Source organism: Daldinia loculata, assembly GCF_022478755.1.
Source record: "Daldinia loculata strain CBS 113971 unplaced genomic scaffold F4817scaffold_9, whole genome shotgun sequence".
In the NCBI taxonomy this organism is placed as follows: domain Eukaryota; kingdom Fungi; phylum Ascomycota; class Sordariomycetes; order Xylariales; family Hypoxylaceae; genus Daldinia; species Daldinia loculata.
Genome location: NW_026054863.1, coordinates 504,436 through 518,536, shown reverse-complemented (window position 1 = coordinate 518,536; position 14,101 = coordinate 504,436). Strand labels below are relative to the sequence as shown.

The 14,101-nt window shown below is 48.0% G+C and overlaps 4 protein-coding genes across 4 annotated transcripts; 2 read left to right on the top strand and 2 right to left on the bottom strand.

Annotated features, from left to right (window-relative positions):
* Positions 1 to 3,566: 3,566 nt before the first annotated feature.
* On the top strand, positions 3,567 to 4,815 carry F4817DRAFT_313319 (adenine phosphoribosyltransferase; the record flags this gene model as incomplete). Its single annotated transcript, XM_049300228.1, has 2 exons — positions 3,567 to 4,146; positions 4,661 to 4,815. The coding sequence occupies 2 exons, from the start codon at positions 3,567 to 3,569 to the stop codon at positions 4,813 to 4,815; spliced, it is 735 nt and encodes a 244-aa protein (XP_049161746.1).
* A 2,592-nt stretch (positions 4,816 to 7,407) lies between these two features.
* On the top strand, positions 7,408 to 8,831 carry F4817DRAFT_301927 (uncharacterized protein). The gene has a single exon (XM_049299797.1). The coding sequence runs from the start codon at positions 7,704 to 7,706 to the stop codon at positions 8,508 to 8,510; it is 807 nt and encodes a 268-aa protein (XP_049161745.1). The 5' UTR covers positions 7,408 to 7,703; the 3' UTR covers positions 8,511 to 8,831.
* Positions 8,832 to 8,972: 141 nt separating this feature from the next.
* F4817DRAFT_329458 (uncharacterized protein) lies at positions 8,973 to 10,203 on the bottom strand. Its single transcript, XM_049302278.1, has one exon. It carries the CDS (start codon positions 10,115 to 10,117, stop codon positions 9,002 to 9,004), a length of 1,116 nt encoding a protein of 371 aa, XP_049161744.1. The 5' UTR covers positions 10,118 to 10,203; the 3' UTR covers positions 8,973 to 9,001.
* A 1,230-nt stretch (positions 10,204 to 11,433) lies between these two features.
* On the bottom strand, positions 11,434 to 14,101 carry F4817DRAFT_329455 (Pleckstrin homology domain-containing protein). The gene is made up of 4 exons (XM_049302277.1): positions 13,572 to 14,101; positions 13,318 to 13,516; positions 12,703 to 13,262; positions 11,434 to 12,652 (listed from the first exon to the last, which is right to left on the bottom strand). The coding sequence occupies exons 1-4, from the start codon at positions 13,826 to 13,828 to the stop codon at positions 12,112 to 12,114; spliced, it is 1,557 nt and encodes a 518-aa protein (XP_049161743.1). The 5' UTR covers positions 13,829 to 14,101; the 3' UTR covers positions 11,434 to 12,111.

Genomic DNA, 14,101 nt, shown 5'->3' with positions numbered 1-14,101 from the left:
AGCATGGGTAGGACAGTCAGATTGAAAACAAAGACTGGTGTGTGTGGTAGCTGACAAAATCAAGGGACTTACCCTTATCAGAATGCCATCTCAGGAACACGAGCCGGTGCTTATTAGTCCTTAAACTAGATGGCGGCCTAATCCAGGAGTGAGTATGGCCGGCTTACGCAAAAGCAACGAGATAAACCTGGCAGCTCAATTTAGTCTAGGTATCGAGGTAGGAACTTCAATGTTGATTCGGCGAAACCGGCGGGTTAATATGTGCGAGGCTGTATCGACCCAAATCCTTATGCGTTTTAAGAATAGGACCCAGCCAGGAAACATAATGCCCACTTGCTGGGCGTCCAATCATCCGGATATCCTCCCCGGCCATGGGACTAGATTGATCGCTAGAGTTGACAGAACGGTCGTAGGCATCTAGCTGTACATCGGTAGCTCGAGTTCAAACATGTGAGTGAACAGTGGTGTGGTTACAACATTAAATACCTGTTGGTCACAACATCTAGATCCCCTGTCTCGGTTGCTGAGTATGCAAGAGATGTGGTTGCAGGAGCCGGAGTAGTTGTAACACCTCGATCGAAGGAGACCAGGAGCCAGTCTAATTCGACTAAAAGAGGATGGAGGGCGATTGAGGCGTAACGCGGCCTTTGAGCCCCATGTTTCCACGAGCGGGATACGAGTCTTGTTGGTTGATGTGGAAGTGTACATACCTCGTATGGTATTGGTTTAATTAATTAGTTCTAATGATACTCAAAGAAAACGATGGGTTACCGAGACAGAATCTAACTGGATCCCGGGCCGCTGTGCGTATGTATGGTACCTAGGTGGAATGTATGGTTGTAGGGATGTGATATACATAGTAAGTGGATGCAGTTGACGAGACGATTTCCGACAGCGTCAATAGCACCTTGTTAGTCAATGATCACCTCGATCACCTCATCAATGCTCCACACAACGCAGCGGGAAGTGGCGATTAGGGGATTTTTAATGCGATGGTTCTTCTTTTAGATTGCTGTCTGCTGTCCCGAGCAGGTAGCCAAGAACCCAAGACAAACGGGACCGGGCTAGGATTGTGCGAGCCACTATGAAGTAGTAGTAGTATAGCTTAGGAGCGGATGTAAGTCGGTAACTAGAGGATCTAAGGGACAGGTTATGGAAAATGTCGGGTATACGGGGAAACAAGAGATGAGTCAGGGATTCCGGGAAGCTTGCTGATAAAGAGAAGAAGAAAAAAGGTGAAATGGGTATGTAGAAAGTCTTTTGAGAAGTAAAGTGTGGGGTCGAACAAAAACGACCAAATCGCGATTTCCTAAAACTTTAGAGGTTCTTAATGAGTTAGGTACCTAGTCGAGGCGGGGCAGGGCAATTGCTTAATTCTTTTTAATCCCTGATCTTATTTCTTCCATGTTGAATAATAATATACTACATACACGAATATACTACAAATATACTACATGAATATAGGGACGATATACATACCGTACCTGTACAATGCTACCTACCTACATGCGCCTACATATCACATTAGAGAGATGAAAAGTGAGAGTTACGATAGATGTGATATCGCCAGGTTGACTTGCAACTTATAATTTGCGACATACGACATGCGACTACTGGTAAGTACCTAATCTACGTGTAATTAATCGTTATTACTCGTAAAGAGCTTTTCTATCATATATATATATATATATCCCCTCCTTTTTTGACATACTATCTACATAGCCTCTCTCAAGCTCTCGAGCAAGATACTGTGCCATTCGGACCCTCCATCTCGAGACCACAATTAGTCCTACGACTATCGAATATCCCCCTGCGGTAAGCCTATTCAAAGACCGAAATAATAGTTTAGGAAGGTGGCAAACCTTTTTATATACCGTTCGACCGATAATTGAGGTCTCCTAACTAGTATCCCGTAACACTTTCCCCCTGATCATCCTATTCCTTCGGATGAATTTGTAGGGTGACAATGCTTCTAGAAGGAATCTTCCCCTTTCGATACCCATCTCTCATAGGTAACAACTACGTACCTTAGGTATGTAGCTGCGCAGGTAAACTACCTGCGCAGCAGAAAGATATCCGGTCTGCCAGTGTGTTCGTCCCGCTGCGGATTCCTTGATTTCCTACCAGAGACATTACGTTGCCTTACACCGCATATACATGCATAGCTGCTCACGCCTCTGCGGGCACGTCTAGGAGCTCCATGTATATAGGTAGCCATGTATATAGCATGCGTGGGCTTACATATAATATTAAGCCCTTACCAACTCTCCGACAGCTGGCATTTTTCTATGGCTCTATGGTCAAAGATTATGTAAACGCTGGTGCTAATAAGTTACGGCGTTGGCCGGAACAAGCCATCAGCAAAGAGGCAATCCCTGATAACGCATCCAAGTCTGCATACGTTCTAGTCCTCCTAGTCCTCCGTTCGGTATGGTAGCATTAGGAGGCAGTGGGGTTTCGAATGGTGAGCACCGAGAAAAACTATAGAAAACCCCTGCACCGCCCACCTGCTACACCCACGAGAGGGGCAGAGAGGTTCATCATTCGTCCTGGATATTATGTACCTGAAGTACAGTATCAGAATATGTACCTAAGGTATGTACCTATATGGTTTGAATTGAATCTACTGGAGTAGACTGGTAGACTGTTTTGTTTTGTTTTTTTTTACCTCACCGATATCTGGTTTATGTATTGAGGTAGATAGCAACTTGGAACTAGCTGCATGTATCCTGTTCTTTATCCTACCCTTCCAGCTATAGCTTACCCATTTCGGTAAGTGGGTTATGCTTTAAGCTACCTTGTTAGGTACTATAAACCTGCCTTAGGGTCCAGCTAGGTTGTCGGTGGGGACTTACATGTTTCTGTACTCACTCAGGTACCGAGGGAAGTAACGCTATCCCTATCAGACGTAAGTAGAACCTGGTACTCTGGTACGAAGAACTAGGCACCGCAACTAACCTAGAAGGTTTACCCCTCCAAAGAAAAAAAATGTTTCGAAGAGGGAAAAAAAAAATATGATTCACCTCAGCTTCATCCATCCCACTCTGTCAACCACTCTGTCAACCACTCCACTTCCCTCTTAGAAACTCGTTGTCTTAGTTTTCGAGCCACACGTCTTTCGTTGCCATTTTCTTCTCCTTATTCTTACTCGTCCACCCCTGTACTTGTACACACGTATTGTACATCTCACAAACTCTCAGACCTTCTAACCAAGGACAGAAGTTATTACTGTTGTTGTTGTTGTTGTTGTTATTATTATCTACCACCCGGGTTGCGGCAAGCAGGCTACCTTACACCTCTATTTCCATCCCCATCCCCCCCTGCGCATTCCTCCGCGGCCACTTCTGAGGCGGCCTTGTCTCTTTGCCTGTTTGTCTGACTTGGCTTTGCCTTGTCTGCCTATCCCATTCGTCTTTCGACTCCCCTCCTGGCCCTTCTACTGTGCCACACCCCCAAAAAATTTTCACGCATTATCTTCTCTCCCCCCAAGGTACACATATCGCCTACCTTGCCCTTCACTCCTCGCCGTCTTCTCTTCTCCTCCTTCTTTCCTCCTCCTCCTCAGCATGAGCGGTCTAGCCACTTCCAACATACCCGTTGATCCCGTGGCAGCCAACCCAGATCAGCCAAGCATCACTCCAACTGCTGCACCCGATGCCTCGCGACGAGAGCCCGCCTCCTCCGCCGCCGGTACCACCGAACTCGCCGGTAAATCGGTAAACGCCCTGCTCGCGCACGAGCGGGAGAAGCTGGAGACTGCTAAGAAACTGGTGATCGACGCCTTGAGATTCGTACCTGACTTCCCCATCCCCGGTATAAACTTCATCGATATCCTCCCGATATTCCAGAACCCTGCGGCATTTGAGTCTCTCCTCGAGGTACTTGCCCTCCTAATACGAGAACGATACGGCGACCAGATACCAGATGTCATAGTGGGTCTAGAAGCACGCGGTTTCCTCTTTGGGCCTTCACTTGCATTGAGGCTCAACCGCCCATTCGTCCCGGTCCGGAAGAAGGGCAAGATGCCAGGCGCATGCAGAACAGTTGAGTACAAAAAAGAATATGGATCAGACGAATTTCAGGTGCAAATCGATGCTATCAAGCCCGGACAAAATTGCTTGATCGTGGACGATATCATTGCTACTGGTAAGTTGAGTGCTTTGCGTCTACCTGTCACTCGTGCTTTCTGCTAGGTTGCTTGGGCCTCTCGGTGCCATATTATAAGTTGGCCCTCACTAGCCTTGATTTCGTCTACCCTAACCTATCCGTCCCTGTTTCAAATATACTCCCGCACTTCTACCTATTACCTATCAATGGGCACACGGACAATTTTGGAGTTCCTCCCAGTCGTCCTGCTGCATCACTTAATGTCTAGTATGAGTACAAGCTAGGGAAATAATGGCGGCGATCGACAACACTGCTATGCCCCAAGTTTTGCTCATAACTAGCCATGACAAAGGCAGATGTCCGACATGAGGCTAGAAGTCGGCTCCAATTATACCGGTAATAAGTATCTCCACTAGGTGGTATAAAAGCACTGGCCAGGGAGAAACCTGCCGTTTCAACGACAAAGAAGCATCGTCCAGTTTTGCGTTCTAGCGTGACTTTCTTGTTTACTCCGCCGCTTCGGCCTGTCCTCTCAACTGACTGGGTAACTCAGGAGGAACTGCTGCTGCTGCAGGCCAACTCGTGGAACTCTCGGATGCTAAAGTCATGGGTTACCTCTTCATGATTGAAATTACGAACCTCAAGGGCAAGGCGCTGTTGGGTGACAAGCCCATGATCACTCTCGTCGAACACGATGAAGAGGAATAGATTCCGCGTATCACCTACTCTGGCATTCCCTGTTTCCGCGTCACAAAAAAAAAGGTTTCATTCCCAAAATACACGAAAGAGGACGACAATAATTCACACAAATTCTACCATTTTAAATCTAATGTTAGATGCCTCTCGGACTTTATTGGATAGCTGAGCTGGATAGAACGCGCTGTTGGGTTGCTACAGTACTTCAGCGCAACCGTTAATCACAAAGTGGGGAGGCCTCCGCGAAAGCTGGTTTGAGGTTGCATGGCCATGGCGTTAATGGAATACGAATAACACAGGGTGGCACTGAATTTCTGTTTTAACATGATTTGCTCATAGAGAGTCATAATTCCGTAATCCATCCTAATCTCAATAGTCTGCCTGCTTGCTTCTAACTGCCGCGAGTATCATTCTGCGTATCACACTATCTCGATGTCAGCACGTCAGCTGAAATTACCTATCACAAAGGTGCTCACCAATATCATCACGGTATCAAAGTTCATCACTATTCAGATCTCGTGTTCCAAGGTTGCTGTGTTACAAATGATAGGTGAGTTCGCTCGTGAAGGTCATCGTTATACAAGTATCGAAAATGGCAATGCCACCCCCTATACGTGCGAGCTTGAAGTAGAACTTGTACTTGGATACAAGTAACTTGTCCAAGAGTCCAATAGTCCAATAGTCCAATAGTCCAATAGTCCAATAGTCCAATAGTCCAATAGTCCAATAGTCCAATAGTCCAATAGTCCAATAGTTAATCTTCACGTGCTTCAGAGCTTTCCAGATACACGAGCGCGAATCAAAAGAGCCGTGTCCAATTACTACCGTTACCTTCTAGTCTTTTACATCCTAGATCTTGTCCTACCTTGACTGCATCCTTGCAACCACATACTTCGAGGTGAATGGCTTCATTTTACCTATACGATAATATTACTTTCACTAACGCATCACTTGTACGTCCGCGTAGTGCTCAGGCACCTTTTGGGTAGTTCTTCATTTATATGGCATCGCGGATATCCATTGAGATACTTGCCGTTATCAGCGATGACGACAGGGTCGCGGATTAGTTTACTTCTCTAGCCACCGCGGGGTGTCAGTCCACCATTAAAACTTGTGATTATAGGTGTTACTATCTCCTATTTCGACTGTTACTGCATACGGATATGAAGCGGAATAAAAGATAATATCACTAATATATTTTAGCTGTTGACGTTCCTAGGTAGGTTAGGTATTTATAGAAATACGGTAAACCAACTTAAGGGTCTCTTATGACATCAATCGTGGTAGCTAGAAGATCTCTTAGGTATACTATGCACTTACATCTGCCGCCCTTTCTTATTGGTCTTTAGGGGAAAGGTTACAAAAGAGACGACTACGAGAAACATCTTCCAAAAGCATACTACACAGTAGGCTCCCACAGTAGTCACTTGGAATCTACATGTTACAGGAAGTCCGTCTCGAGGGGAAGTCCAATTTAATCTAAGGAAATATCATATGCGCGTCTTAGCTAAATTCGCGCATCTTATAAACCTAAGTGAATTTGACATAAAGCACATTCTAGATCTAATATACATAGCAAGGTATAAAACGGACCGCGGATAACAATCACCAATACGATATCTAAGAAGGATCAAGACGAAGACTTGGTTGCAGCATATACTCGTTTTGCTACTAACTATCTCATCTACTCTCGTGAGGCGTGGAGCGACACGAGACCTAGAAGTCATCAACCCCACGCACTTCTAAGTTGCGTACGTAGCGAAAGATGCAAAGGTACGCCCGATCGATAGAATACAGCAACTTCGTATATGAATGGGCTTAAAGAATGTGTTTTCCAGAAGGTGTCTACTAGCTTGAGATTCCCAACCCTCCTTAGAAATAAGCTGGGAGCGCGCTTGTGATCTTTTTAATTCGTGACATTGCAATTCATAGTAGGACGATGTGCATCTGAATGTATGCAAGTTGAAGCTTTTTTCATCATGCCCACTACAAGTCCAGTAAGACAACTAACTACCTAATTCCCAACCGACATGTCCGTTAGAAGGATTGCTACCCAGCGAGCCGTAGCTAATCGTACGAGGACCAAGGCCATGTCAGTCGGCCCAATGCTACATAGATAGGTATGTACCTAGTCCTAACAACAGTCCTCTTCGCTCTGGAAAAATGCCTCTTCATGAGGGGCTTGATGGAACCACTGGGCCTCGAATTTGATGCATGTCTCGCGGATCTTGTCGAAGTAAGGGAATCGTTATATATATATATATATAAGTATAAGCAGCGACAGCAAGAAGAATGGTTGGAAGTCATCGCAAGCTCATCTTCGCTTATGCAGGTCCTACTTACCCCAGATTGACGCGCCGTGCTGCAGGAGTCGATGATCTAGAACAGAGGGCGATCCTTGCCTTCCTTCATCAATTCCGCCTCTCTCGTCACGATTGGGATCTGTCGCAGTCCAATGCGCATGATCCCGCGAAGTGCAAAAAACTCTCATGCCACCTCACGTACGTGGAATAGATGCCATCGGGATAATGTATGTGCCATTATCCCGGGTCGTGGGCCGATTGTGCTGGTGATTTACCACGGATTCTCGGGTTTTGAGACTCGGGTTTTGAGGCTCGGGTCCGGGTGGCGAACCGAGATTAACAGGAGCTTAAAAGCCGCTGTGGATTTCGACGATGATGCCTAGTCGTGCCAAGCAGACGTCAAGTGCTACGTAGTAACAAGTCCTTGACCTTTTCTCTTGCTCTTATTACCTCTTCGCCTGTCCATCGCATTCCTACAGCCGCGTCTTGCGCCTCCCTCCCATCACGCACCAAGCCATCCACGGAAGTAGAAAGAAAGAAAGAAAAAAAAAACCTCCCCCAAAGCAGAGCAGAGCAGAGCACACGCGCAACGCAACCATGTCCTCGATCACCACCGCGATCCCCACGGGCCTAATCACCGACTGGTGTCTAAGCGTCGCAGAGCGCTTCGACGGCTCGCGGTACGAATGCGCGGCAGACAAGCCCGGGTGGAAAGCATCCAACTACCAGACCTTCTGCTGCGACGGCGACATCCTCAACACGGCCAAGGACATCTGGCACGACATCGGCCCCGGCAAGAACAACTCGATGGACATGGCCGACATGGTCTGCTGCGGGCTAGGCGGCGCGCAGCAGGGCGGCATACACCCGCTGCCGACGGCGTACACGACGTGTTCGGCGGGCGCCCCGACGCCCCTGGCCAGCGTCGCGGGCACCAATACGGATAACGCGGCGCCGTTCCTCGTCACGTACACCAGCGCTAGTTTTGGCCAGGGCACGACTGGCGATTACGTCCCCACCGAGCGGCCGACTTGTTTCTGGGCGTACACGGTGGGTGTCGGGACCACGCAGGTCACGCTGCCGGCGCCGGATATTACGACTCTGCCGCCGGATACGACGGACGCGTTTGGGTTCACTATTGTCGCGCCGAGTACGACTGCGACGCGGCCTGGGACGACGGGGGGTGCTTCGGTGCCTGCTGGTGCGACTGGGGCCTCTAGCTCGGAGCTGAGAACTACGGTGTTGACGGGGACGGGGACGGGGACGGGGACGGCGGCGCAGAGTAGTGAGGTTCCGAGTGAGTCGACGTCGACGCCTTCGGGTGCGTCGGGTGTTATGGGTGTGAGGAAGGGGTATATGTATCTTGCTTTGGGTATTGCGACCATGAGCTTGTTTTGGAGCTGATACTAGTGTATCTGTATTGAGAATTTGAAGAGTGGATAAAGGCGGAGGTTTTTATGACTCTATTATGATGTTGATAATAATGTAATGATATGGGAGGGTTAAATCTCGATTTGGCGCCACACTATGTATGTATAGGAGATGTTGTCATAGAACGGAACGGCTCTCCTGAGTTTAGAGCATCCGGTTCTTAGAGAAACATGGTTTTGTCATTGAAGATCACAATAGTACCCCGAGGCTGGCCAAGCTACTGGCTTTTGCCTCTCCTTTAGGTACATTACATATCCACAAGACAAGACTATTGAATAAAAGAATTAAATATTACTATTTATGATCCTCAGTATGTTCATCCCCCTATTTTTATACATGCATCAGAAGTCTGCGCCCTAAATCAGATAAGATCACTTATCCAGTATCACATGCTATTTTTTTTTTTCTCCTTCCCCTAAATTTGCTTCGTTGATTTTTCAGGCTCCTTGTTCCCCCTATTCTTCTCAGACCCGCCTACTTCGCGGCCTCGTAGTGACGTTGTAACCCTGGATATCAAACATAGTGTCATCAAACTCGATAGATATCGAGATGGTGACGGGGATAAGCGCGGGATGACCGCTACCCTCAAGTCTAGCACCACCTTCGCCGTTGGTACTAGAGCTTCCATTGCCCGTGCTCAACTCATCGACCTGATTCCCGGCCTGTTCGGGTACCGCATTAACCCGCAAGACGCTAGCGTCGGTAGCAATGTCAGACGCGTTGGATGTGGGAGTCATGACGGGAGTGCTGAGGCCGGGGTATAAGGTCTCGGAGCTATTAGTAGTGGACGAGCTGGGTATTCTGGGGTGGGCAAAGAGGCCTTCAGTAGATGGATAGGCTCTATTTAACCGGTCGAATACTTCACTAGCGGGCCTATCTCTTTCCGAGGGAAGCATTGTCGTGTCGTTGGATATAGTAGGGCGATTCGGCGGGAAGGGCTGGCTGAACCGATTGCGCCGATGCCAACGTCCGTTGAGATGGTCCGACGGGTAAAATACGCCGGGCGCTTCGGGCGTAGGAGCTCTTTCTGACGAGTATTGTAGCTGGTATGGAATATCATCAGGAGGCATATCCGGCGTACTTGGCCTGGAGGGTTCGCGAACGTCGTTAAACTGGGTTGACCAAGGAGATGGGCGATTCGGGTCAAAGATAGAGGACTCGAACCGAGCGATCTCGTCTGGGTCGGGAATGGCTCTAGGCCTCACAGGCTCGATATCGAGGATATGGCTAGGGAAAGCCATGTGAGGTAGGGTTTCCCGGTAATCCCTAATGGGCCGTCCATTAATAAGACTGGCTAAGATATCTGACTCCTCAGGCCTGGTGGTCCCGAAGGTAGTGTGCCAACCGGAACCGGTGTGATCGTAAGCCCCGCTGAGCCTTCGGGAGCCTACGAAATTTCTTTGGTCAAATTCCTCGAGGCTTGACAACCTCCCAAGATCACTGTCGTATGCCATCGCGGGGATCGAGCGGCGGGAACCAGCTTGTCTGGCGGGAATATCGGAGCTTCTGGGTCGGCCCCGTTCGTTGACCCAGCCTGATGCCGGCTGCTGGTTATTGCTTTGTTGGTGATTGTATTGCATTGTGCTAATAACTGAGTGGTTTGTTGTTGTTTGATTAAGATGCAACTTGTATTGTTATTTTGGCCCTTGGAAACTATGTAGCAAAGATTAGGAGAGAGGAAGAATAGAAGAATACGAAAAGTTTTATATAGAAGTTTTTGGGCCCTTGAGCAAACATGCGGGACACTTATGAGTGCGTGTACTGTGACTATTTACACGTGTAGGCAAGCTTGATTGTTACATGATTTTGTTAAGAAGTGGACATCCATGACATTTCAGCCGCAAGGGAAAGATGACTGGAGTGGTAATGCAAGCGATGCAAAATAAAATAGAACTTGGCCTTTCCAAACATGGACTGCTAGTTGGCTTTGAAGGTAATCGATTTGAAGGTTTTCGTGACGTAGGCTTACAGTCTACATAGCAACGATTGCTACGAGATAACACATACTTCCATCTCAGGACCTGACTCTTCCCCTGACGCATGTTCCGAGCCGCTATTAAACGTATCATAGAATATGACTGCCTATGATTCGAACACTGTGCATCTGAGAAAGGAGTTTGCAAACAGTGCAACTCCTAATGAAGCTTTAACATCGATAGCAACTGATAAGCCCCAAGTTAAAACATGCTATTGAATATAATGAGCTGGTAAATTATATATAGCATTAGTAATATGCGATTTTTCATCAATAATAACCTGGGAACCCTCAGTAGGTCGACTCCAGTTAACATGAGTCACTATTGCTTAGACCTGGCCATTTGGGAATTTAGTATGGGTTTTAATAATAGGTCACACAATTTATAAAAGCATAAGACGGACGAGACATAAATATACACCTTATATACCTCTCACACTAACGTTGAAATTCTAGGTAGGGTTCTGTTTGCTTGAAGGGCTACAGACCATATACATAGTACTAGAAGCATCAGAAGTAGGTAGCCTTTATCAACCCTTAAACAACAAAGCATCGCCATGTTGAACTACATCTAACTACCTAGTTATACCTATAGAGAAAGAAAAGCATCATCATGCGTAGATGTTTGCACCTGTGATTTTCTTCACCTACAGAATATAGTTAAATAATGAACGAAAACTATCTAATAACATACATATAGCAGCTACATCTGCAAGTATGGTTTATTTAGATGATAATTACTATTCGTAAGGAAACTTAAAACTTTTTTCATTATGGTTAGCAGTTGTTGTGAATGAACTTACGGTTAAGAATATCTACATGCCGGAGGCAAAAGTTAAACACTCATATATAAAATTAGGCACGCTACGACTCAAGACTGTTACGACCAAAGGTGTCACGAAGATAATAATAACAACTTGGTATAAGAACAAGTGGTTCATATTGATGCTAATGATTCACTATCGGGAGCTTGAGGAACTAAGACTGCTAACGATCTATAATAACAGGACAAGACTGCAATCACAAAGATACAAGCATAGGACTAGCAACACTGAACACATGAGTATCTATTAGCTATTAAGAGAATGCTTCAGCCGGCAAGTGCATACCCTACGTGGCATAACACAACACGCGACATCTAATCCGTATGAGGACCTCGCGTGCTTCGATATCAAGCAGCCCCGTCACAACATATTCCGCCCACTCCGTCACTGTAAAAGATGAAACATTTGTGTGCTGTTTCGCAGGTATTTTCTGATCCGCATCAACCAAATGACAGGGGGTATACTGGGTATCAGTTGAGTATTAGGAAAAGATGTGTCAAAACAAAAGCAGTTCTCCTCGCAAATTGAGACAAGACATGCAAAAAGCGTCAGTATAAAGATCATGGATGCCATCCTTGCGTCAATGCAGCCAACTCCCTGTTCCGACTAACAGAGAGTATGCCCGCCAATCGCCGACAACAGATGGGGGTATCAGTTAGAAACCAGTCTCGTAGGGTATCTTGAAATGCAGATCCGTTCCCGACCAAACCCAGTGTCGTGGATACACTTTACGAAAACATTAAATATTGACCCGAAGGCCAAAGCGGCGCGCACTCTATGCGGCAGCGGTGACGGGAGCCGGGGCAGCGGCAGCAGGCTTCTCCGCGGACGTCTCCTCAGCAATGGGAGCGACAGCGGATTCAGCCTCAGCCTCCTTGGCGGGCTCGGTCTCCTCGGCTACATCAGCGGGCTTGGTGTCCTCAGCCTTGGACTCCTCAGCAGGCTTCTCAGCCTTGCCCTTACCCTTGACGGTCTGGCGGAGCTTGGAGAAAAAGGGAGGAGACTTGACTTTCTCGCCTTCCTCGTCAGAGGTAGCAGCCTTCTCCTTCTTGCCGAAGCCGAAGGGGAGAGTAGACTTGCGCTTCTCGGTCTTCTCCTTGGTCTCACCGTTGGTGGCAGGAGTGACATCAGTTGTCTCAGTGGGGACAGTAGTGGGAGAAGCAACCTCTGTCGAAAGTGGTTCAGAAGTCTCGACAGCAGGGATCACGGGAGCAGTCTCGGCAACTGAGGCGTCAACAGGAGCATCCTTAGCAGGAGTCGCAGGAGCAGACTCAGGCTCAACCTTCTTCTTTCCGAAAGAGAGACCACCGAAAAGGCTATAAAAAGGTTAGATCATGATATTGATAGGACAGCGGAGAAAACATACCTAGCACGCTTGGTAGGAGTAGGCTTGACAGGCTCCTCCTTCTTGGTCTCTTCGGCAGCAAGGGACTCGACGGCCGGAGTCTCGGTGGCAGCGTCCTCAGGAATGGGCTCAGCAGCCTCAGCGGTCTCGGCAGGCTTGTCCTCGGCGGACTTGTCTTCAGCGGCGGTCTCCTTCTTGCCGAGAAGGTTGCCGAAGATGGAAGCGCGCTTTCGGCTGGCAGATCGGCGCTTGGAGTCCTTACCGTCCTCCTTCTTATCCTCCTCCTTGGGTTCTTCCTTCTTGTCCTCTTCCTTGGGCTCCTCCTTAGCTTCTTCCTTCGCGGGCTCGGCCTCGACAGGCTTCTCCTCCTTGGTAGGCTTCAAGCTCTCAAGAGTCTGCTTGTATGCCTCAGTCTCAGTAATAGTGGCGGCAAGCTCCTTGGCCTCGGCAATCTTGATCTTCAACTGCTCAACCCAGTTGTCACGGTCAGCGGCAGTGGGTGCCTTGAATGCGTGCTTGTGGCCCTTGGCAGTGAAAGAGAACTTGGTAGCGCCCTCAACGGTAGGCTCAGAAGCCTCAGCCTATATACTAGTTAGTGTTATGTACTATTAACCATGTCGCATTAATCGAGCATACCAGTTGGATAGCGCCGGTCGGGGTGCTCTTATCGCTTTCCTTGCCGTAGAAGAAGAGACCCTTTCCGGTCTCGGTAGCCCAGGCAGCGACATGGTGGGCAACGTCGGTGGCCTTCTCATTCTTCAGGTACGTAGCGAGCTTGTCCTTGGGAATGGCATCGGCGCCGAACCAGAAGTGCTGCTTGGAGTAGATGAGGTTCCTGAATTAGGTTAGCTAAGATGTCTTTATCATGTGTAAAATTAATCGCGACATACTTAGGGAAGTTGGCGGGAGCACCCTTGTGCTCCAGGGTACCAGCCTCGATAGGCTTCACTTCCTCCTTCTTGGCCTCCTCAGCAGGAGCGGCGGCCTCAGTTGTCTCGGTAGCCTCAGCGGGTGCCTCAGCAGTGGCAGCCTCGGCGACAGGCGCGGTCTCGACGGGCTTGTCCTCGACAGGCTTCGTCTCCGTTGCGGGCTCAGCGACGACGGGGGTAGTCTCGGCGACTTCAACGGGCTTCTGTTCCTCTGCCATTTTGATTGTTGTCTAAAAGGAAAAACTAATTTGGGTATCAAGAATATGGGTATCACTAGAAAGGGGAAATTAAATAATGGAGAAGCTACTCGTTGGATAGAGTAGTATTAAATGGCACTTCGTTGTCTCGCGGGGGAGTGTTCTTTGGAGGTGCTTGAAATGGAAGTGGAAGAACAACGAAACTTGTATTTGAAGTCGAGTACGACAGGAAGGGTGGGAAGGGAAAAGTTCGAATGGAAGCACAGCTGCTTCTGCCGGGCTTTATTTATTGTC

Bases quoted from the DNA above. Each gene is read 5' to 3' on its own strand.
- F4817DRAFT_301927 (XM_049299797.1), top strand. From the start codon at position 7,704: ATGTCCTCGATCACCACCGCGATCCCCACGGGCCTAATCACCGACTGG.
- F4817DRAFT_329458 (XM_049302278.1), bottom strand. From the start codon at position 10,117: ATGCAATACAATCACCAACAAAGCAATAACCAGCAGCCGGCATCAGGC.
- F4817DRAFT_329455 (XM_049302277.1), bottom strand. From the start codon at position 13,828: ATGGCAGAGGAACAGAAGCCCGTTGAAGTCGCCGAGACTACCCCCGTC. The intron at 13,517-13,571 runs GTATGTCGCGAT...AACCTAATTCAG, and splicing joins GCTCCCGCCAACTTCCCTAA to GAACCTCATCTACTCCAAGC. The intron at 13,263-13,317 runs GTATGCTCGATT...ACTAGTATATAG, and splicing joins CGACCGGCGCTATCCAACTG to GCTGAGGCTTCTGAGCCTAC.